This window comes from Grammomys surdaster, unplaced genomic scaffold, assembly GCF_004785775.1.
Source record: "Grammomys surdaster isolate TR1022 unplaced genomic scaffold, NIH_TR_1.0 125363, whole genome shotgun sequence".
NCBI classification, from domain to species: Eukaryota; Metazoa; Chordata; class Mammalia; order Rodentia; family Muridae; genus Grammomys; species Grammomys surdaster.
Window position 1 is genome coordinate 561473 of NW_021620235.1, and position 24398 is coordinate 585870.

Below are 24398 nucleotides of genomic sequence, written 5' to 3' on the forward strand. Positions count from 1 at the left end.
TCATAGCCCCATTACCCAGTCACTCATCGCTGTTCAGCAGCGTGGATTGCTGTCTTTCTTTCACCTGCCAGCATCTGCCAGTCTCTATCCTACCTCATTTACTCAAACAGAGACCCGAGTCCATTACTTTCTTTTATCCCTAGCATCACTGAATTCACTTCAACACGTCTCATCCCTCTTACAGGCTTTGGCCGTGGCTATCTAATTTTAATTCTGCCTGTGTTCTGATGCCTTCAAATCCACTGTGAAGACTCCGGCCCCTTTGATATAATGGCCTGACCGTTTCACTCACTTGATTAAATTGTATGACTCTCAGTTGTCTGTAGGACCAATTTCATTTCTTAGTGTGGCAAAGGCCAACAGGTCAAGCTTCACACATTTTATGCTAGTTGTCAAATATTCCTTAAGATCCTGGCCTTTGCTCAAGCTGTCCTTCCCTGCCCCACATCCTTTGCTCTTCCTTTACTTGTCTGAGTCTCAGATATTCTTCAATACAGCTTTATTGCTTCCTTGGGAATCTATCCTTCCCCTCAGCTTAATGAGAGTGCTATCCCATCAATCTTCCGATTGTCTCAGATGTTTCTATCAAATTCCAGGTCTCTGTTTATGTCTTCTGCTGAGGCAGACATTGTATAGAAGGTGTTGTTTGGTCCTATGTGGTATCTGTCAAAGAGTAGATCACAAAAATGTATTGATTACCTGGATCTGTTTATTAAACCACATGCTGTTGAAAAATCACAAGAAGAATAAGAGTATAGAAGACAATGACTAATAACAGCTGAGGACACCCACAAATCTTCTCCTTAAGGCATAGTTATTGAGATATATAACTTGAAAGATGTCCATACTGGGAAAAGCAGGAGGTAATAATCACAGGGGCTTCTCCCAAGCAGAGCTCCTGAATTGAGATGCACTGTCTAGAAGAAAAGACCCATCAAGATGTCCTATCAGCTGTTAATAAGCAATCCCAAGATTAAGTCTTGTAAGGCCTTCGACACCAAGATCAAGAATTTGCTGTGAATTTCATGAGCGACAGGGAAGAGGGAAGAGTTTGAAAGCAAAGAGCAGATGTAATTAAATCTCAGCTTTCTCTACCACAGGGTAAGTAGCTCGAGGATTGACAGTTTAGTTTACTGTGTGGTTGCTCTCCAGAACCTTGGATTACCATTTAGAGATTACATGCATGCAAGTAAAAAGCAAGTGTTTAACACAACACAATTCTGCAAATCCTTCTGTAGCGAGGAAAATGTTCCTCATGCATAGTGTTCAGTATACAAGCCACCAAGCACACACACACACACACAAACACAAACACTCATACACACATACACAAATATACATACTCACACATTCTTACAGACACACCAGACACATACGTTACTACTACTACTTTTAAACTGAGACACTGAGGAAATCAAAATTTAATGTTATATAATTTTAGTTTATACTTCAATTAAATGCCTATGTATGATAAATAGCTACTAATTTGAGCAATGTAATATTAAAAAGTTCTCTGAGGCCAAGACCCTGTAGGCAACAGGTACTCAGGTTAGGGTAAATCAGAAAGTCAATTCATATGCTTGTTTTCAAAGGTATAGACAGCTCCAAGGAAATTCTAACAATGGTTAGTGACACAGAACATTGATGGAAAGGTTCCGAGTCATGATTATATCCAGGATCACACTGAGATGCACAATAAAATTCTAATGGTATTTTGTTGGATCAAATCATTTTAGGACTGTTTACCTCAATGATTTTTTTCTTATGGGAAGTTTATTTCTGATGAGAAAGAAACTGTGTTGCTTTCTTTGGATAGTGCTTGATCTATGCCGTGTTTTCTTACTGTCTCTTTCCCTGATGCTCTCTGAAAGTCATCCCTTTGCCATTAGCAGGGCTGTACTGACTTCACGATGGATCCTGTCAAGGATTCTTTAAAGGTGCATCTTCCCTTCTGAGCACTTGGTGATAGGCAGGTCCTGGCTGTTATCTATGGCTGTGTTTTAATATCCTGCCCTAACCATCCCTCATCACAGAACACAGAACTTGCCTTTAGTCCTCGCTCATTGCTTGGTGATTTGTTAAGGCTTTGAAAACAGAAGGAATGAGGTGCTTTTAAACAGGACAGGACCATTTCTCCTTGCTTTATTTATTTTTATGCCATGCAAAAGGAATAAAGAGGTATAAAGTGGCTCAAGTGAAGCCAAATAAATCTGGATAAATAGAGCAAGAACCCAATAAAAACCTGGGGGTGAGAAAGAAGAAAGGTATTGAGGACGGGAGATAGAAGGAAGGGAGAAGACAAAATTTAATAATTTCTATAGCATTAGGGCCTATTTATTATCACCTAGGGAACAAAGTGCCTTTGACCCAATGAAATGTTTTAAACTAGGGTTAAGCCCCGGGTGGAAATTAGGAAATCATCTTTAAAGTCCTTATTGAATCGTGTCCTGCTGTCACCTCCCGTCATTCTTTATTAAAGCTCTGTGCTTGTCTGCTGCTAGGTCCAGGAAGGCTGACATCTTTTACTTGTTCTGATGAATCACAGCACAGAGGCTTGTGAGTTTTTTTTTTTATTTTACAGCCAACCCAACAGGAGCCTCTCATATCATTCCTGATGCCAGGGCAGGGGGCGAGAGGGCATGGGGATCTCTTTGTCCTACCTCCTGCCCATCTGGGGAGATCTCTGCCTTCATGAAATGGGAAAAGACAGAACCAAGAGCTAATAATGCACAAACCTAGAGCATGAAGGCCAGGCTTTCTAGGTAAAATTAGAAACTGTATTTAGGTCCATCGTAGATATGTTTGTGCCATTATTTTATGTAGCCCTCAATTAATGCTTCACAATTCGCTCCTGCTCATTAAAAGACTGCTTGTCTACAGCTGTTGAAGTAACCACAAGTTTCATTTGAGTACATTCTCCACCATTGCTTTCATATTGAGAACTTTCTTTTTTTTTTTTTCCTTTTAGATAAATGACCTAATACCAATATCTCCTACTATGCTTTCCTTTCCTTCTCAGTTCTTTTACTATGGACAGTTCCTATCATAAGCACATTATATACTCTTTTTAGATTAAAATCTCTGATTTTCATGTGTGTGCACCTGTGTGTATTTACAGAGGCATGTATGTATGTGTGTAAACGTGTGGTCATGCCAAGGCCAGCAGACAATGTCTACTGTTGTCTGCATCTTGGAGGATGTAGACATATGTCTATGAATTGCAAGCAAGCATCTGCAGAGTTTTGCATACTCTCAAGTGATGGCTAGTTTTCCACATCTGATGGTGACAAATATCTACCCATAACTGCAGTTTCGTGGGTACCAGCGACTGCCAAAGAGAATTATTCAGTTGTGTGTTTGGGCTGAATGGGAAACTCTATGTTCATCATTAACTTCTCTGGCTTGTTATGGAGCCCTAATTAAAACCAGTTGCACCTTGAACGAAGTTGCTAATTTATGGACTCATCTGTTCAATAATTCCCTTGCAAGTAATTGCTGGTAGAGTTCTGAGAAAGCCTGAGGATGACATGAGCACGTGGGGGAAATGCCAGGGGAACAAGAAGAGGCAAATGCTTACTTGTGATCATGGGGGAATTGTTTCAAGGAGTGTGTCTCATGCATTGAGTGATTTCTTTCATGAATCCATTGTAGGACAGCAAGGATTTTAACAGGTGCGTCTGTGTAAACACTGGATGAGGGAGACAGAAAGACTTGGGAATGGGATGCTGTGGAGAGGTAGTGTTTGAAATGGTGGCAGGAGACCAGGAAAACCAGGATAGAGTGAAATAGAAGATCTTGATTTCTGTTGTTGTTAAGACACTGTCCTGTTTTAAGGTATAGGATTTTTCTGGGAGTTCGATCTAGGTAGAGGGTGTTTGATGTTCTACCTGATTGTGTTGTGCTTCAGTGTCTCTTTTCATGGAGTCCACTCTGGCAGCTCAGTGGCCAGCTGCAGAGTTTTCAAGGTCTCCTCTCAGAGCCCTTTGCAGTTTATTAATTTAAAAGCAGCAGCAATTTTCCTAGAGGTGAAATACAATGATTTTTTTTCCAATCTCTTTTCTAGGAGGTATCACAGGGAAAGCATGATTAGATTCAATCCAGTTGTCTCCCACAACAATATTATATAGACAATGTCAACCAAGGTGACTCTCTGTGTGTTGAGAAGCCCAAGCCTTAGGTGAAAGGATGTAAGGGAGAGAACGGTTCTGCTTACAGAATGAAACGGTATCACACAAATTATCCTAAAGAGCCAAAAGCAGCACTGAGTTTTCACTTAAAACAATTTGTTCTTGGAATATTGTCAGCTAAAATTGTGGTCAACTTTTGCAAATTGTATGAATTTGCACTGCATATTTTATTTAGTGTTTAGCAAAACTCCAATATGGCTCTGCATAACTTACACAATACACCAAGAAAATGACTTCAGAAACTCCCACAGAAGTTGACAAATTGGGCATCTAATGCTTTTAAGCTAATTGCATGCTTAGCCGTTAAAGGAGTTGACTTGTTAAGAATGAAGATCAGAGATTTTTAGAGACAATGCGCTGCCTGCTGCCATATTGGATCTGGCCAAGCCCTGTATCAGAAATATTACAGATGCTTAAAGAAGAAAATAATGTGTGTGCGCTAATCGCCATTCTACTTGGTGTTTCAGTGAAGTGCTGCTCATGAATCATATGCACTGTCATAGCCGTTTTGAAAACTATTCTTGAATTTTCAAGCTGTTATTTTCAGGAAATTTCGAAAGCAAATTGCTAAGCGATAAAGAGTAATTTGGTAGCATTGCTTATGTCAGTATTTTGCTTTCTTGCAGACTGGAAAAACAGAAAGGAGTAATACCCTGAACACTGCCATCGTCAACATGAGCAAGAAGACAAGAGACCTCCGCAGACAGGTGAGAGGAAAGGGAGGGACTGGACAGGAATAAGAGGCAAAGGGGGCTCTCAGTTATTGCCATACCGTTTGTTGTTTCTGGTTGTTTAAAATTAACGAACAGAAAACCAGGAACAGCAAGTTTTCTACTTTCGACATTTATATGTCTCAAATGTTTTGTGGCAAACAGAAGATGGAGAAAGAAGCATGTGTCTTAATGGCATGCAGAATTGCAATGAGATCTTGGCTCTGTCCTCATAAGATGTGAGTTCTGAGGCGCGGATCTCATCTCTGAATCTTTTATGAAATGCGATGCGTACTGTGAAATAGGGTTTTGGATGTTAAGGAAATGCACAGTACTGGACTGGAGAGGTGGCTTGGTTGGTCAAGTGCTTGCCTTGCAAGCAGGAGGATCCAATATCAAGCCATAGAAACCTCCTGGGAAACAACAAGGATGTGTGTTACGTGCGTGTGCGTGTGCGTGTGCGTGTGCGTGTGCGTGTGCGTGTGCGTGTGCGTGTGCGTGTGCGTGTGCGTGTGCGTGTGCGTGTGCGTGTGCGTGTGCGTGTGTGTGTGTAGGCTTGTAATCCAAATATTGAGGAGAGAGAGACAAGGGGATTCCTGCTCCTCTCCTCCCAGCCAGCCTAGACTGCTTGGTGAGCTCCTCATAGGGAGAAGGCCCTGACTCAAGTAGAAGGGGTATGGATCATCATTAACGACAACTGAAGTTGTCCTCTGTCCCCATGTGCATATACAGCACATACATATACACCTGTGTACAAATGAACATGTACACACACATACACATCCATTTCTACACAAAATAAAACCTATATACATAATCATCTACCACACTGAATGTTTTGTGATGTCGGTAAGTTGACATTATGACAGCACTGTGCTGACTGGTTTTTATGTCAGCTTCACAGAGTCAGAGGTGTCTAAGAGGATGGAAACTTGGGCTGTAAATAGACAAAAGTGTAGGGCATTTTCTTGATTAATGATCAGTGGGGAAGGGGTCCCTGGGCTGGTGATCCTGGGTTCTATAAGAAAGCAGGCTGAGAAAGCCATGATAAGCAAGCCAGTAAGCAACATTCCTACATGGCCTCTACATCAGCTCCTGCCTCCAGGTTCCTGTGCTGTTTTAGTTCCTGTCCTGATTTCATTCCGTAACAGAATATAATGAGAAATGTAAACCCAATAAACCCTTTACTCCCCAAGTTGCTTTCTTTTTAATGGTGTTTCAAAACATCATAATTAACTAAGACAAGTACAGACTGAATTTCTCATCCTATTTCAGAGAGCATCTAGTTTTCTAACTTTTCCTCTTTATGGTTTATGACTGCTTCAAAAATTAGCTTCTGTTAAGATAATTTTTTTAGTAGTTAGTTACTAGTATTAGAAGATCAGAAAGGATATTACTAAAGAGTTGAGAAGCCCTGTGTTATAGGACACAAGTTAACTTCCACCCCCTGCCCCCAGACTAGGCCTTTGTATTCTTATCCTTTCCACTGTTAATAACCAGATTTTTTTCCTTATAAACAGCTATAATATGGTCACCATTAACTCATAAAAGAAGGGGAAAAAGCTTTTAAACAGAAGCCTTTAATGCTATATATTATTGTAGTTAAATGGGAAGAATTAGAGAAATGGCTGGGCCGTATTATAATTCAGAAGTAGATTCGGATACAGAACAGAAAGGATTCCTGGATAGGGTGGCTGTGAAATTTAAATTCTGTGCAATTCATGCTTTCTTAGCTTGAGGGCCTTGATATGAATTCTCTTCGCTGTCAGCACTTAGAATTATGGGATGCAAGAGTTACAGGAGTATACCTGCACAGCCTCTGTGGGGCACAGATTAGAATGTCATACTGTGTGGTTAGGCACTAATAAACTAAGGGTATGGAATCAGGACTTAGACATTTACCCAGAAGTGTGGACCCTGAGAATTCCTCTGGGATTTCTTTCCCCCTTTTTGGTATACAGTCACCTATATCCCAAGCTGGCCTCATACTTCTGACCTCTCAAGTGCTCAAAGGTTACAGGTATAAACCCACTACACCAGGTTATCTTGTTCTGAGGTATGAGGTATAAAGCCAGAACTTTCTGTTTGCTCAGCAAGCACATTACCAGCTCAGCTACACTGTCCAGCCCTCCTTCAAAATTCCTGCCCCTTCTGCTCTTCCTACAGTTTGGAAGAGTTATTTCTATATCAATCACAGTATTTCTTGTCCCTGACTCTTCCATACAGAGTGATTTTAATCCAGCAACATGGCTACATTGGCTGGAATACAGAAATGCCCTTAGTAGAAACCTTTAATCCCAAACAACAAAGGTAAAGTTAGTTTGTAAAAGGAAATTCCCATGTTTGAAAGTGATGTCTAATTGTGTGGCAGACAAAGTGATGGATCAGAGGAAGATTTGACAGAAGTAATAGGCCTAACTCTCACTTAGAACAGAGAGAAAAGAGAGGCTACTTAGGAGAGAACAGCACAGAGAGAGAAAAAGAGAGAAGGCAGATTTTTGTCTCAAACAGATGTACAGAGACAGGTTCCAGAGAGAAAGAGAGAACAAGCTAGACACAGGCAAGGAGAGAATGAGACAGAAGATTAGAACATATCACTAAAGATGGTATGAGGCCAAGCAGAGCAATTCAGTCAAAAGCTGAAAGAAACCAGTTTGAATCAGTCATCGTGGAGAAAAGTTTTAAGCTAGAACATTTGAGTTGACCAGCCAGCCAGAGTTCAGAAAGAGCTCCAAATGGTGAGCTTATTCAGCAGTAAGTCTCAGAGGCTGAAAACATTCTAGGCCTAGGTAAGATTGTATGGATGCTAGAAGCTTCCAAGACTAGTCCTAGATTAGCAGATGGAGGCAATAAGCCCCTGAGACAACAATTACTACAGGAAGAGAAAAGTTACGTTTATACTTCCATCTAATTTGCCACCAGCAATGCTATGCATAAAATGCTAATCTACATTCAAACCTCCCCAGCCTTTCTAGTTATTATTTTCCTCAAAGACTTAAGAAAAATCAATTTCTTGCGTGTTAAATGAGAAGATTTAACAAATCAAAACCCAACATGCCCAGTTAAGTTTGACTTTTAGTTTAGTAACGAATAGGTCTCCGTATAATTGTGTTACAAACATGGAATGAGACATGCTTTCATTTTTTTTCTTTTTTTTTTTAAAGAACTGTACTTGCTTCAAATTCAAACATTCCCAGGTGTTCTGTATTTTATAATCAGGCTTGGATTGTCTTCTGACCATCCTTGGTAAGAAACATCACATCAGGTTAGATAATGCTTTCTCAGAGTCATTTTCAGTTTGTAGAGAACAGCTGAGCTTTGGGGATTTCACAGGTCAACAACACATTTGTTTCAGTTTCCTCTTTTAGGAATCACCATAAATATGAGCCACTGTGGGATTGTATGTCATCTGGACTCCTTCTATATGGCCTTCACTTGCAATGGTGACAGAAAACCACCAGTCGTGCCATGGCCCAAGAGTTGAGATCCAAAGTCAAAATCTATGATTTCTTCTGCATTACACAAGTTAAAGACAGCCACAAAATTTATTCTAAATGAATTTTGCAAGCAGAATCATTCATAGAAGCATCACACATGTGTGTGAAGGTGCGGAATGAAGAACTATCTTTAGAAACACATGATCTTCAAGGCTATTATTCTTAGTTGCTGTGATTGTCATTATCCAAATACTCTTTCCGCACAACCAAAATGACCTCATTTGCCATTGTCGGGTCTCTTCATTAGGTATATAGTTTGAGTATGTAGTTGAGGTTTTGGAATGTAGCTTTGTTTGTTGAGTGCTTTCCTGGCATGCTTATGGCTCTGGTATTGATCCCTAACTCATAAACTGGGCATGGTGGTACATACCTGTCAAATTAGCGCTCAGGATACAGAGGCAGGATGATCAAAAATACAATGATACCCTGTACTACAAATGAGTTTAAACTCAGTCTGGAGTACACGACACCATGTCTCAGAAAGAAAAAAATTAAAACTATAAAAAATGAGTAATCTCTTCATCTTTTTTATGCTTTCAACGTTTAAAGGTTTATTCTAAGTGCCTTACATATGTTCCTTTTCCCACAAAAGCAAAGCCCTGCTCTTAGACTGCCTTTGAAATATTTAATGATCATCTCTCCTTCTAGAACTGGCTTTATTTTTAGTAAAATGTCCCAAGAGCCTCTTTTTTTTTTTCTCATCCATCCTTAACCATTACCTTTTCATCAGTAGTAGAAATGCCTTAGCTTTAGGTCAATGAACAATTGAGCCTGTAAGATGTGTCATACATTTGTAAGGAATGTCTAAATGTATAATGGTCATTATTCATTGTGGAACATGAAGATGGAATGTTATAGCACATGTCATAAATATTTTTTTTGATTGTTTGTTTCTCCTTTCCTTGCTCTGTGGCTCTTTCATCCATTTTATTAGGAGCAGAGTTAAAGTTCTTGGCATGGGGTCCTATGTTCTCTGTGACTGGTTCACACATCTTTGTTCTTAATATCCTTTATCTCTTCAGTTCCTCCTCATACATGAAACATACTCACCCACCTCTGATAAAAGGATAGATCCATATGTTCTTCTCAGCAAATGGGCAGCTCCTCCTTCCACACACAATCACAGGCTCACCATGTTTAGCACATGGATGGGATGCTGATATCACCTTGAGCTCTACCCCTTCTGTACGTCCTATCATTCTTCTAATCTTAAGTCACCTGAGTTCAATAACAGCATGGGTGCTACTTCTCCAAGCAAACTGTTAAGAAAACTTAGCTGTTTTCTCCAGCAGTAATTCTTATTACTTTCTGAGAGCACTTAAGTACATGTATACTTTTATCCTAGTCTTTCTTCCTCTGCCATGTTTTTCCTTTGTAGAGGATTTTTTCCTCAATGGATTGGAAACATTTACAATGATAATTATCATCAGCTCTCCCCCTTACAGAATATTTCCAGAACTCTTCAACAGGTGTATTGTTTGCACTTGATTTTCGTCCTTGAAATAAGAAATGTTATAGTGCTACATGAATTCGCAAGCGGATCAATTTGCTGAACTTCACTTAGTGGATTCACGGTTCCATCCCAGCTGCAGTGTAACTAGAGCCCAAGTGTGTGAGTACCACATCGGGGGACAAAGAAAATGGACTATGTCATTTTAAAAAAACCCAGAATCAAATGCACCAACTTCACTGTCATACCTTTATTCTCCATTACTTATTTTGTACATTTTTCAAAATGTCACTTTTCTTTATCCTTTTGCCTGGACTCCTACTATTTACTTGAGAATGACTTATCTGTTGGAACTCTCAGTAAATGAAGAACGTTCTAAAATACTTCAAAGTTTTACTTCATTAAAAATCACGACATCCAAATACACCCTACTTCTACTGTCTCGTGAAGAATGAGACACGTTCGATTTCACTGAAGGCAGGTTAGAAGTCTCACTTGTTAATAAGACAAGGCATTACAGTTCATAGATGCAAAGGTACTGATGCATTCTGTCGGTGAAAATAGAATTCTGACAACAGGGAACAAACGACCACGTGATTGATTATTGAATTGTTTGCTTGCCTGGCGTGTGACAGCTTTGTTTCCCACGTTGGGAAAACAAGCAGAACCCTTAAAAAGCCATTATCACCCCTTTATCTGTCATCATCAACACATTAAGTGCTCATGAGTTCACATCCCACAAATTTAGCACAATGACCAGACCAGATGCTGAATTGTTACTTGATTGAGTTCTTATTGATCAGTCAACCTTTGCAAAACATATTCTCCTCACTTAAAATTAAAAAATGGCACCTGGATGCACAAGTAGAGCCTGATTGTGGAAGGAGGAATATTTTTCTGCAATACTCATTTGCTTCTCATGTATCTTCCCCTTACACCGTGTTCTTTCTGTTGCCTCATTTAACAACTATGGTAGGCTTTCTTAAAGCTTCCACATGGGGCTTTCACTTTTGCATTTCAATTGTAGAGAAGTATATTATTTTATTTGAGATACCAAGCCACTTATATCAGCGGGACATAGAAAAATTTGAGGCCTCAAAAACCTTTTACTAAGCTACGATGAGAAAAGATAGAAAGCCCCTCAGTTTGACTTTGCTCCAACATTATTCACATTTGACCACAGGCAAGTATTCATTGAAAGTTCATACCCCACAACTCCTATTGGTTTCCCATTAACTTCAAATTTTAGCACTATGACTTCTATGTCTATGTCAAAATTGGCATGTTAGTGTCTTCTTTAGGAGATATATATATATATATATATATATATATATATATATATATATATTCCAAGTGAAAGAAACATGGTAAGCCCCTGGACAGGAAAACAGAATGACAATAAATATGCTTAGGGCTACTTAATTAATACATATATAGGCAAGGTATAAAGAGAATGCCCCATAGGAATGTATGACGACAAATGAAGAAAACTGCCTAACAGAACAATCCCAGTCTTTTTTGCATTTGTCCCTGTCCACTTGGCTAGTTTTATCCCATACTAATTCCTTCTTCATGGTCAGCAAAATGTAGGGCATGGCAGAGTTGCATCCAGTGATGTGCAAAGCAGAAACGACAAAAGCGAGATCTGCAAAGATGAAGGTATGAAGACATGGAACCTGTCAGTGAGGAGTGACTGGGCATTTAACAGCAGAGAAAGGTGCCTGTTTTAGATTGACTCTCTTGGTGAGAACAAAGCCTTAATACAGTCCTTTAGTGCAGGAACTTGATTTGGGAGGTGGTTCCAAATATAAACATTTTTTTTTTTTGTAAATGTCAAGCAAGGAAGAAAATAGGTGGTATGCTATTGAGACTGCAGCTACAGGAAACAGGGGGCTTGAAGACTTCTGTGAATCAGAATTTCTCCTCAGGTGCTCTGTCTAACAATGAAAATCAGATTTAATAGCTCTTGCTATTACTTATGGTTGTTCCTGGCAATGTGAGTTCTCTAGAACTTGCAAGCTGCTGTTGTACTTATGTGAGAACCTCACAGAGACTTAGAACAGGTCCTGAGGCAGAATAACAAGAAAGAATCAGAGGATGTCTTCAGAGGACCTAAAACTGAGACCCACAGCAAGAAGTAAAATTGAAGAGTGATCTAGAAGATATGTAGTGCAATGCTGATGGCCTATGTCACCTTTCACCATGGTCCAGAGCATCAGGATAAAGGGTTTATAATCAGCAAGCAAGGCAGAGACTTCTGAGAAAACTGTGCTTAACTCCACAGTTTGTTATTTGCCTGGGTTAAATGCTTTCTGGAGGAAAATAAGGCCTTCCCTTAAATGCTTTATTCCACAAGTCACAGATTTCTGACAAATTCCTCTCTCACGAGATAAAAAAGAACAGCCTATTTTTAAACACACATTTCAAGGTAGCTAAAACTAAATCTTTTTCTTTTTTAATCTCACAGTCAAATTAGCAGACATCACAATTCATACTCAGTGTCTCCACCCTCTTGCTTCCCAGTCACTTTTGAAGAAATAGTGGTAGAACATCTATATCCAACGCTATATGAAACCTGTGCTTGTCATGTTCACCAGCTCTCTCCTTAGAAATCAGACTCTACATTCTCTCTGTTGTCTAAGTTCAGTTCTTTTTAAAGTTTACACACACACACACACACACACACACACACACACATATACACACATATACACACACATATATGATGGCATGTGAGTGTATATTTGTGTACTATGCATATGTATTGTAATATATATACATACACATGCACATATACATATATTTAAGTAGCCTGGGTTTTTGCAGTTATAATGTTTACTGCCTCGTGCTCCTCTACTAGATTTTATGGGTTCATTCATTTCCAACTTCAAGAGGTAGAGGACACCTACCTCTTGAAATGCTGTTCAGAATCACTTGTTTCATTGGATGGAGTCAGGTGTCTACAGCAAAAGATCCTACAAGTCTACTGTGACAGTGCTGACACCTGTTTGGTCTTCTAGCTTTTGTATTCTTTACTTTTACCTACTCTCTCAACCTCTTAAAGTCCTCCTCTTCCCACTGGTCTGTCTACTATGTGGTACTTCCAAATGCACTCCTGAATGTCTCCTCCCTGTGCTTCTGTCATCAAGGTTGTCTTTATATAATCAGCATGAGCTAACTCCCATATTCTGACCCTCAGAGATTAACTGTAGTGCAGAGTTATTTGTCAGATCCAAGTTACATGTCTTAGAAAACATGGGGCAGGGGGCTGTCACTAAAATTTCTGCCCTTCTCTGGGACCCTTGATACATCTCCCCTATGTTTCTGAAATGTAGACACCATGTGCTTCTCAACTGCAGCCCTTTCCTGTGCCCTTGACTTCCCTGATCCAGTCCTCATGAACTGTAAACACACTGCCCTTTGATTGATGGCTATCGTCTTGCCTTGTGACCTCTCACCTACACCCTTTCAAGTGCTCAGTAAATACTAATTTGCTGCCAATAGTGATTTTTACTTTGCTTCCTAATGAGCAGAAAACTTCAGTGAAGACCTTCCTGAAGTTTAAGATGTTGTCAGGAGGCAGAAAAAAAATCTCATAACACTTCTCAGATAGTTCTACCAATAAGAGCAGATGAATCTCCTACCAAGCTAATAGCCTTGATGAATTTATCATCCTACAATTATTATAGGAAGACAACACATTTTTTTCTATTTTTCAAAGTGCTGAGAACGGAATCCATGGTCTCACACATGGAAGGCAAATGTTCTGCTACTGAGCTATATTCTAGCAATTCTCAAACTATTTTAAACCAAGCTGTCAACTAGTTTTAAAAATATAGACCTCACAGAAGGCAAATTATAATTTTTCTATCTGATCCTTACCTACTTTTTTTTTTAATTGAAAGAGGTTATTAAACTGAATGATCAGGTTGATCCAAAACCCTTTGCTCAAGCATAACCATTGATATTTTTTTGTTTATTAAAAGACAACAGAATATTGTAATCCCTGTAATCTCAGTGTTAGAAATACAATAAATTAATTTTCAATGACATTTTAAGATTTCAGAAAATTTCTGCTGAGTACAGCAATTATATGATGTCATTTGTAAACTTCCATATAATTTAATTTAAAGGAACTAATTGTGGCAGAATGTTATAGTTGTTTAATAATTTAAGCTGTGAAGGCAAGAACAATTAAAGCAAATGAAGGTAATTGGACATCAACTTCATTTATTCTCCTTCTTGCTCTATTTATCTGATATCATCTGGTGCAATTGATGATCTCACTTTATTTAATTACCACGAAGTCTACAATTTAGCTAAACAAAATGCATGATCAATTCTTTCAATAAGTACAAAAGCATCTTATAATTTATAATTATTAAAATATGATATGTGCATTTTATTTGTACACACGCAGACATTCTAATCATGTAATTTCTTTAAGAAAAAATATTGAATTACTACTTATAATTTTAATTATGTTCTAAATGTAATATAAAAATTAGTGACTTTTGGGAGCCAGGGAATCATTGCTGCCTGATTTTTTTTTTATCCTGAATATTTTATTTAGTTTGTTTATAAAGGATGCTCATATTCTGTACCACATATTACAATTGTTGTGGATTGTTTAAGAGATATGTAAAATGCATTTTTTTGAAGCAGTAAGATCATAAGACTACAAAAGAACCTGAATATTTTTTTTCTTGGAAATAAAAGGATTTTTATTTTGTTTTTCAGCTCCGCAAGGCTATTATAGATCACATATCAGATTCTTTCTTGGACACAACAGTTCCACTCCTGGTCCTCATTGAAGCCGCTAAGAATGGCCGAGTAAAGGAAATCAAAGACTACGCTGCCATATTTCACGAGCACACAGGCAGGCTGGTGGAGGTAAGTGGGCTGTTGCCGCAGCTGCTTCACATCCAGGAAAGAAAGGTTCCTTTCTCCATTTACAGCTGAATTCTTGTCATATTAAAAAAAAAAAAAAGACATATTACAAACGCCGCAGAGTTGAGCGTAGGTAATATGGACCTTTATGAGTCAAATGGTATAAGCTACCCTTCCGTGGCTTAAAAAGAAGCAGTTTATTTACAAAGATCTGTGGAATTGTGCTCACCATTGTTTCAATTTTAACCACTCATTTTAGTGGCACTATAAAAGAACAAGCTAAGAACGTAGCTCTGTCCTGATAAATATTTTCTTACCATTCTAGCTTTAATTTATCAAATACTCCATGCCATGTGTTTTATTTGCTAAGTTTCATGGGTCTTTTTCTCCTGCTTTCTAGAACAGACTGTATCCTGCGAAATAAAGAACGAGCCAGTAGAGTGGGCGGGTCTTGAGAGTTGCATGGAAAATTAAGTAGAGACAGTAGACCGGGGAAGGGGAGATGATAAATCATACTTCTCTCTGTGTAGCAGCTCCAGGTGTGACCACAACCCCATAATTTTAGGAGCAAGATGGCAGATTGTTAACCGAATTAGGAAGGGCTATAGATAAGGGACGCTCGAGAGTCAGAATAGAACCTGTTCATGGGCATCAAAACACAGCTCAGTGAAGCAGACAACCTGAGTGGAAGAATTACTTAAGGCAATGATACTCACAAGGCCAGCAACCAATTGATGACTAAAAAGGGGGTTGTGTGTGAGACCCTGTACGGAAGAATTTCTTCAGGCAAGGATGCTCACAACAGCCAGTGACTAGGAAGGGGAAGTGTGTTTTACCAGAGCTGATTCTTGGCTGTCACTCAGCATTGGGCCGTATCAATTTGTTTGTTTATTGATTTATTTTGGAAACTAAATTTCACTGTATCGCCTTGGCTAGTTGAGAATGTGTTATGTAGACCAGGCTGCCTCTATACTCACAAAGACCCACCTGCCTCTACCTCCCAAGTGCTGAGGTTGGAAGTGGATGTAACATGGTCAGTGATTTGTACCAGTGATTATAGCTAGTGTCTATTAGGATCCTCCACGCCCATTCCATACTGGCAATTAAACATTTGACTGCCACCTCTTGCTACATAGTCACGAGTTCTGCAGTAAAGTGTGTTTTTTGCCTAAACTACTAAAATGTGAGAGAAATAATCATAACTCAAATTAGAATCATAGTAGTACAGGGGTTTTTTTTAACACCTTTAATGTAAATATATGGAACAAATTCCAACGTAGCTAGTATGTTTTATGTTTTTTCTTTTTTTTTTTTTTTTTTTTTACTGTAAACTCTCCTGTTTGACTCTAGTCTCCAGAAGTAGAAAATAAACGCATGAACGCTTACTTCATGGCTAAGGTCATGCCTTTCCCCAGGCTGCCCCACCTCTGGCTTAGAAGTCGCCTATGAATTTTTCAGGAACTCTGTGAGACAGCCCAAGTGTTGTTATTCCAATGAGGATTTAATGAAAATAAAGCCACACACCCATCCTAATTAGTGTCAATGCTGAAGTCAGGTCTATAACTTTCAGAGACCAGGTTCAGTGATCTGTTGTTGATCCAGGGTTGTTACCGTTCACTTGCACCTTCTTCCAGTATTTTATGGTGGGGGCAGGGTTTACAAAGAACTGCCTAACTGAGCTTAGTCCTTGATAGGTACAAAACATTGGTCTAAAATGGGTTTCTGTGTGGAAGTCATACCAAATAATGGGGTAGAGGGAATGGTTTTGTGATATACTTTGAATATAAAGTTTGGTGTCTGTTGACAATGTATTTTTATTCCAACTTTTCAGTTTAGTCTTTCTATGATGCCTTGGACAAACTGTAAAGAGGCAGGTGGGGCCAGAGACACAACTCATGCTTGTCACCTTTATTCAGGGGAAGCCTAGATTCTCGACTTCGATGTCTGAAACAATTTTGGGACCAGTCATTATGAGTATAGCTGGAATTTATTAGGAAGTGCCCTTAAAATAGATCTAACCTTGGAAGTTAATAGAGAGTTGCTTAAAAGAAGAATAATCATTTCCACGTGAGTGTCGATGCCTCAAAAGTGAATTCCTCTTAAGTGTCTTTACAGTAAGTCATATGTATAATTTTGGAGTCATATCTCCAAGAGTGACTAAGGGATTTAGAGAAGATCATTGAGGGGTTCCAGAGGGGCCATGCTTAGGATGACAGATTTTAAGGTCATGAAGGTTATACAAGAGAGTTCAGAAATGTCTTGCCTGTATATGGAGCTTACAGTCCTGTTTGTGAGATTCCTGGTAAGATCTCAGTTTGTAAAGGAGTATAGCCATATTCAAAAGGCATGCACACTCAGGGATAAAGTGAGGTTTAATAGATATTTTTATATTCTTTCTTGAAGTATTTTCATATAAAAGGAAGATTGTCTCTGTAGGCAGCTTCCAGTTAATTGTACTGGAATTCTTGACTGTCACCTGGGGAGGGACTTCATTAGGACTCCTGAATGATGGTTCTTTTCCTTTCCACATTCTTTCACAGCCCCCACTTTTCTAGGTACTCCCAAATAACATTATTGATAGTTCTGGGGACAACTCCTCTAGGAGCTTTTAACATTTCTGAATAATCACACAATTTAAAAGTTATTTTTACTTTACTTTAATCTAGAGTTTCTTCAAGTACTTTCTAAAAATACTTCCTTTCATGACATATTGCTAACATACCGCCTTTAAGGATGTCCATGAATATTACTTTAATGTTTTGATAAATGATAGATCACTATCATGCAGATATAGCTTTAAGAAATTTGTTTTAAAATGTTGAAGGATTTTGAGAATTCCCCATTCCGTGTGAACATTAAAGAATAGAAGCTTTCAGAATTATGAGCTATTGGGAGACTGAGAATGGATTTTATTTAAATCCCAATATCCCCTTAACACAGAATAAAGTGATTACAGAGGGCTGTCGAAGCGCCTGCACTTCCTCCAGACCCCAGCATAAATGGAAATATTCTGGTCTAAATCACTTTCAGTTTCTGTGAGTTTTTACCATGCAGAATAATTCCTAAACTTATTAGCTTAAAGTAACCATTCCTTCCAATCACTCCATCATCTTTAGCTGGCACAGAGGCAGGCAGTTCTTGTCTAGGATTTCTCAGGAATCTGTCTTTCTCCTATGTTAGCTGGGATAGAGTCAACCAAATATGATTCCAGTTGGACACAAAAGATGGCCCGTGCCTATGCCCATGTGTATTTGCTACCAATGGAGACATGCATTTTGGAAAAGAGATAAAACATAGACTCTCTATGTGCCTTGGGCTTCTTACCTAATAGGTTGTAGGTTCTAAGAGGATCACAACAATATCACAACAGGAGGTCTTTCCAGAGATTTCTACTCAGCTGAAGTTGTGATCTTGATTTATAGCCCAGAAAAGAATTTATAGTGAGTCGGTAGGAAGCCAAAGTCGTGTTTGTTAAGAAGATAAAACAAACAGTGGTACACCACATGCTGGAGAGGCAAATTCTGGCTTCATAGGAGAGAGAGCTGCGTGTAACTGTCCTATGAAAACCTAGGAGATGAATTTTTTTGGAACTTTTGAAGTTCCATTGTTTAAAAGACGTGATTCATGTTTAAAATTAAAAGAGTAAATTAAAATATTCAAGTATTTTTATTTTTTATGACAGTTGTGTGTTTGTGTGTGTGTGTGTGTGTGTGTGTGCTGATGCATGTGGTGGTGGTGGTGGGGATATCCCTGTAGACATACTCCTGCCGTGACATGCATGTGTAGGTCAGAAAACAACTTACCAAGATCACTTCTTTTCTACCATGTGTGCCCCAGAGATAGAGCTCAGTTCTATAGGCTTAGCAGTAAGCAGCATTAACCTTGAGCCATCTCACCAGCTCAGGCATATTCATGTTGCTTTGTCTTGCTTCACAGAGACAATGTCTTACATGTAGATCTTGTTGTCCTGGAACATCCTTCGTAAACCATGCTGGCTTTGAATTCACGGAGATCCCTCTGCCGTGTTTCAGTCATGCACAATAACGCCCAGCCAGACTTATTTTCATCTACTCAGTTTCTCTTTAGTAAATGAAATTATAAAGTGGTTCATGAAGTGTATTGACAGATTTACATATGAGAAGATGATGCTGAGCAAACATAGGTCAGCAGAGGTAGATGAATACCAGGTTATTTATCTATTCAAGGACTATGGTACCTCTGTCTCCCATCCTGTCAGAGGAGTGCTGGCTTCATGGGTGTACTGGGCTTCTGAACTCAGGTCTGCATGCTGGCATTTGAGAGTTTCACCCATTGAGATCTCTCCACCGCCGAGAGATATATTTTTGTCATAAATATGGTTTGTAATTTGGTTTTCAAGATTTTCCTCAGATAGGGGAGTATAGACATTTGAGTTGATTCTTGAGCTGTGCTGAAGTCTTTGACTTTCAGTCCTGAGAGACCTCAGCCAGGTTGAAGGAGTGATGGCCTCTTTTCCTCTCTCATGGCCCCTTAATTTCCCCTGCCTTTCCTTTCTTGCCTTAGCCAAAGCAAACAAGAAGCAGGAAACAGAAGCTGGCTTTCTCTTAATGCTCTGGCCCAGGAATTGGCATTCACTTCCATTATATTCTTTTGGTCAAAGCAATGGCCCAGCAAGACAGAACTGTGGTAGGGGACAGGGTGACTTTGGGCTCAGTACAAGGAACAGCCAAACCCATGTTGCTGCCTTTCATCTACTGCCTGTCTTCAAGGGCAACTCCGTCTGCTCTACCTTTGTTTAAATTTTATTTTAGGAATATTGTTAATTACTAATATTGATAAATAATTAATAATATTATTAATTCTTTGACAATTCTATACATGTATACCTTATATCTCGATCATATGCACCCAAACTCCCCCTTACTTGCCCAGAACACCTCTTAACACATCTCCCTCCTACCTTAATCACTTCTAACCCCCTGCCTTCTGGAATGTTGTTTGGTCTCGATGGCTTGATCTTGAATACGACTTGCCACATAGCCACAGCTGTAATGAGTTTGCGAGTGGAAGAGTCATGTCATGTTGGGAGACAGCATTTCACAGTGCCCCTCCCCTATCCTCAGGCTTGTACCATCTTTCCAGCTCTTCTTCCCCACTGAGCCTTGACCTAAGCACCTACAGTCAGTCACGTAGTCTCGGTGTTCTAACTAGTTATGAGTTTCTACAAGAACTGCTGCCCACTGTGTGGTTGGGGCTCCTCTGAGGCCTCCTTGACCAATAATTTGTAATATACCACACCTGGCTCAGAGATGCTCCTGTAATAATAACCTGTGCCTTCTGGGACATCATTGTCCACTTTCCCAAGAAACCTGTGTTCCAACGCCTCCCTTTTTGTTGTTATATTATTTTATTGTGATTAAAAATTGAATTTAAAAAGCGGTAAACCCTTGGCCCCTCCAATTTGCTTTATCTCTAGATGGAGTTTAGAAAAGATAATGTCTAAAGTCTTTCCTGTTGATTTCTTTTTTGTGTCAATTGACGGGTTTGTAGGTCCCTAAGAAATACCAAAAACAAAAGTTATTTTGTTTGCTTTTTGCTATAACTGTTTGCACATTTTCCTTCTCAAAAGCACTTCCACTTTTATCTCCCAGGCAAACCTTTGATTTGAAGAGGGCCACCTAATGAAAGCAAAAGAGAAAACTGTTATTAATTTACCATATGAACAGAGACACAAGGGCATCAAGAGAGTCCTGAGAAATAGGAGTGGTTAAACACATTGGTTTGATCGAGTTTTCCCTGTATAGATAGGTCACCAGTCTCCTCCCATCTCTCTCCCAACACCCCACACTGATATCCACACACACTCATCCTATTCCCAAGCTGGGTCATTTGACATAGCAGGGCAGGGAGCCTTAAATTCTAAATGACTTGGAGAAAAGCTATTTTCAGCCTATCTAGGATTTCAGGCCTCAACTATATTTGTCGGTGAAATCTAAAATCAGTAGACTAGTTGAAATCAGACCTAAATGGGGGAAGCAAGACTATTTTTAAAGAATTCTTATCAGATTGTTTAAGGAAAAAACTTTGTATTGTTAAAGGAACTTTGTAAATAATGGCTAACCTGTAACTTAAAGAAAGAAAGAAGGAAAGGAAGGAAGGAAGGAAGGAAGGAAGGAAGGAAGGAAGGAAGAAAGGAAGGAAGGAAAAGGAAAGAGAGAAAGAAAGGAAGAGAAGGAAAGAAAGGAAACAGAAAGAAAGAAAGAAAAGGAAGAAAGAAAGGAAGGAAGAAAGAAAGAAAGAAAGAAAGAAAGAAAGAAAGAAAGAAAGAAAGAAAAGGAAAGGAAAGGAAAGGAAGGAGGAAGAGGAGCCAAGGGGCCATTCAGGAGCTCTGGGTCTTTAATAAAGAAACAAATGATATTGGTTCCTACCACTAAACAAGAATTACTTTAAAAGCAAATTATATTTTCTCCAGTGGAGTCTCACCGAGAGTATTAACCACAGAGCATAGGCTCAGTGATCAGTAGTTAGTCCATACAAAATAAACTCAATGGTGTTTTTCTACACTTTCTCTCTCATTTGCTTAGTTATATGCTGAGCCGTCTCTTCCACAGGCCAAATGAGTATTTTTTAAAGATTCCTTTCTGACATATCAGTGAATGCCTGTGTCATTCATTATCAAGGGCAGACACAAACCACCTGTTGTGGAATTGTTTTCAGAAGGAGTCTGTGATAAGTAACATCTTAAAGCACTTACCTATCTCAAAAAAAAAAAAAAATCCTTGTCTGTCTTTCATCTGGCTATTTGATGTCTCTCAGAAGACTGTCATTACACTGAATAAATGTATTGTTCATTATGATTGCTATTATGTAATTTATTTTCATTTCTCTTCTTTTCATTTCTTTTGTTTTGAGACAGGATTTCTTATGTAGCACTGGCTGGCCTAAAAGATGCTGTGTAACCTGGGGCCAGGCTCATACTTGTTATGATCCTTCAGCCTCTGTTTCCACCATTGCTGGGCTTACAACACATACCCTCTCACCCAACTGATATCTTAACCATATTATAATTTGTTCTTGGCAAGCGCATTCATGCTGAGCCTTACCACTGATGCTAATTAAAATAGTGATGGCTTGGACCTTGCCCCTTGGGTTTCACCATATTCATTACCATTAAATATGTTTCCGTTAATGATATAGGATGGAGAATTTTCTGTGAATCGATATAACTCCTTTCTGTAAAATGCCATATCCCTCAGAATTTTTGACTCATCAAAAATTCATGTATCTCGATGCACCCTATTTTAGTATGTTTCACGGGAGCCTTTCATCAAAAGGGAAAAAGTGGGTGGACATTTAATTATAATACTTCCCTACTACCTACATGGCTGATTGTTCCCACTCGCAAAAATGGCGAGCCCGATTTAGCAGAGCCACGGTGCCAAGAGAGCAGGATTGAGAGGGGCTCCTGCTGCTCGCAAGAAGTGCTGATTGCTGTCAGCTCTCCTCATGCCTTTGCTTCCTGACAGAATGCTGTGCAAGTTTCACACTTCACTTTAATTGATCATCTGTTATCAAATAAGGATCTGTTCGATTATAAATAAACACAGCTTTTAGAGGCCCATCTTATTCTTCCTCCTCCTCTCCCTGGTAAAGACCCAAAATAAAAAAAAAAAAGATAAAAAATAAACCCAGCGCTTATGCTTGTACACAAACCAACAACTGTTCAAAGAGGATGTCTTGGAAACTCTCCTGTTTTGGTGGGAAAAGGATGCGATAGCTGAGTCAGAAATGCTTTCGATCAGGAGGAGGAGACTCCGTGGATTAGGAACCCTCGCAAGGCCATATATGGTGCTTAAAGTCCTAATCTGCATGCACGGAACATTTTCTTCATCTGAAACAGGTTTTTTTTCCTTCTATTTTTCATTTGTTTTCCTTGTACTGGTAATACAAACGTATTCTAGGATAGTAAACCAGATACTTTTCAGAATAATGTTGAGATGGAGTTACTTGTGTTTTGGAATTTCGAGGAGGGAGAGAACACCATGGGATGAGAAGAGTTTAGGGATTCAGCAAGACATAACAGCAGTCAGCTTGAATCCTGACTACTGGGCAAGAGTGTGCTTTGGGAAATCAGAATCCCACGTGGTGGATAGCAGCATGAATACAGTCATACGCAGATTCCTGGATTACAGAATGCCATAGAAATGAGAAACGGACAGAAGTGTCTGCACGACCACAGGGTGAAGTCAGGGCAGATGATGGACAGCCCTGAATACTTGTTTGCCAGGGCGAAGAGGTTCAACCTCATCTTGCAACACTGGATTGTGAGATAGACTTGGTGAAAAGCAACAACTTCTCGGTAGGAAAGATACACAAACAATCTCTGTCCTCTCTGGAGATGGAATATTTTCTATCTGGATGTAACATTTCTAACTGTTAATGACTGATCCTAACCTCACAAGCATAAATTTGCATAAAAGACTCTACATCTAACACCTAACTCATTATGATAACTCAAAAGAGAATGAATAACACTCATTTTAATAAGGAAGTTGGAACGGAAAAGCAAGTAGCCCAGGATTTAATGGCTCTAGATACATGCTGGCCAACAGAAATAGAAAGCAATTACACTCTTAAAATTTTAGTACTTACACTTACACAATGTGGAAATAAAAAAAGACTGATTAAACTAGTTTTCATATATTTCACTAAATGCAATATGCCCACAATATTATCATGTCAGCCATTAATTGTACAAAAGCCATTAATTAAATATTTTTATCATTTTTATGCTCATATAAACCTGAGATGTATTTTAAACTTTTAATTCTTAATTGAGAATAGCCATGTTTTAACTGTTAAGTGGCTATGTATGGCTATTTGATCTTGAGGAGTGCATGTGCATATATGTGTGTATGTATGTATATATGTGTGTATGTATATGTATGTGTGTATGTGCATGTGTGCATGTGTGTGTGTGGATAGGCCAGGGGTTGCTGTTGGTTGTTATAAGTTACTTTTCTGCTGCTGTGATAAAACACTTTGGAGAAGACAACTCAAGGATGGGGGAATTTATTTTGGTTTACAGTTCCAAGAAGCGAGTCCATAATGACAAGCCTCAAGGCAGCAGGCAGCCAGAGCAAGAAGCAAGAGATTGCACATGTTAAACATGAAGCACAAAGAGTAGAGCAGACTGGAAGCAGACTCCCAAAGTCCACCTCAAGTTACACACTTCCTTCAGCCAGGCTGACTTTCATAACCTTCCCACACAGTTCCACCACCCTGACCAGGGACCAAGCTTTCAAAAACTTGAGCCCATGGGTGACAATGATCATTTCTTTTGGATCCATCTTCATGTATGTTTTGGGAAACAGGGTCTCTTAGTGAACCTGAAGTTTATTGACTTGGCTATGCGGGCTGGCCAACACCAATAAACATCAAGGATTCACCTGTTTCCCTCTCTGCCCATGAGTACTGGGATTACAGAAGCTTTTCGTCTCATTGGTTTTTACATGGGCTCTGAAGATCAGAACACAGGCGTTCGTACCTGTGCAAGAGGAATGTTGCTGAGCCATCTCTACAGCTTTGAGCAGCACATAAACAAGCCAAAGGGGTGTTCACTCACTTCCTTCCTTCATTCATTCGCTCACTTATACATCCTACCTTCAAGACCCATTTGTCACCA

The 24398-nt window shown here is 39.2% G+C and overlaps 1 protein-coding gene across 1 annotated transcript in view; it reads left to right on the top strand.

Annotated features, from left to right (window-relative positions):
* Positions 1-24398, top strand: part of Ctnna3 (catenin alpha 3) — a 1089047-nt gene that overhangs the window by 425493 nt on the left and 639156 nt on the right. Inside the window, exons 3-4 of the mRNA XM_028785890.1 lie at positions 4814-4894; positions 14585-14737. Coding sequence (XP_028641723.1) covers positions 4814-4894; positions 14585-14737 — 234 coding nt within the window. The remainder of the gene's footprint in view (positions 1-4813; positions 4895-14584; positions 14738-24398) is intronic.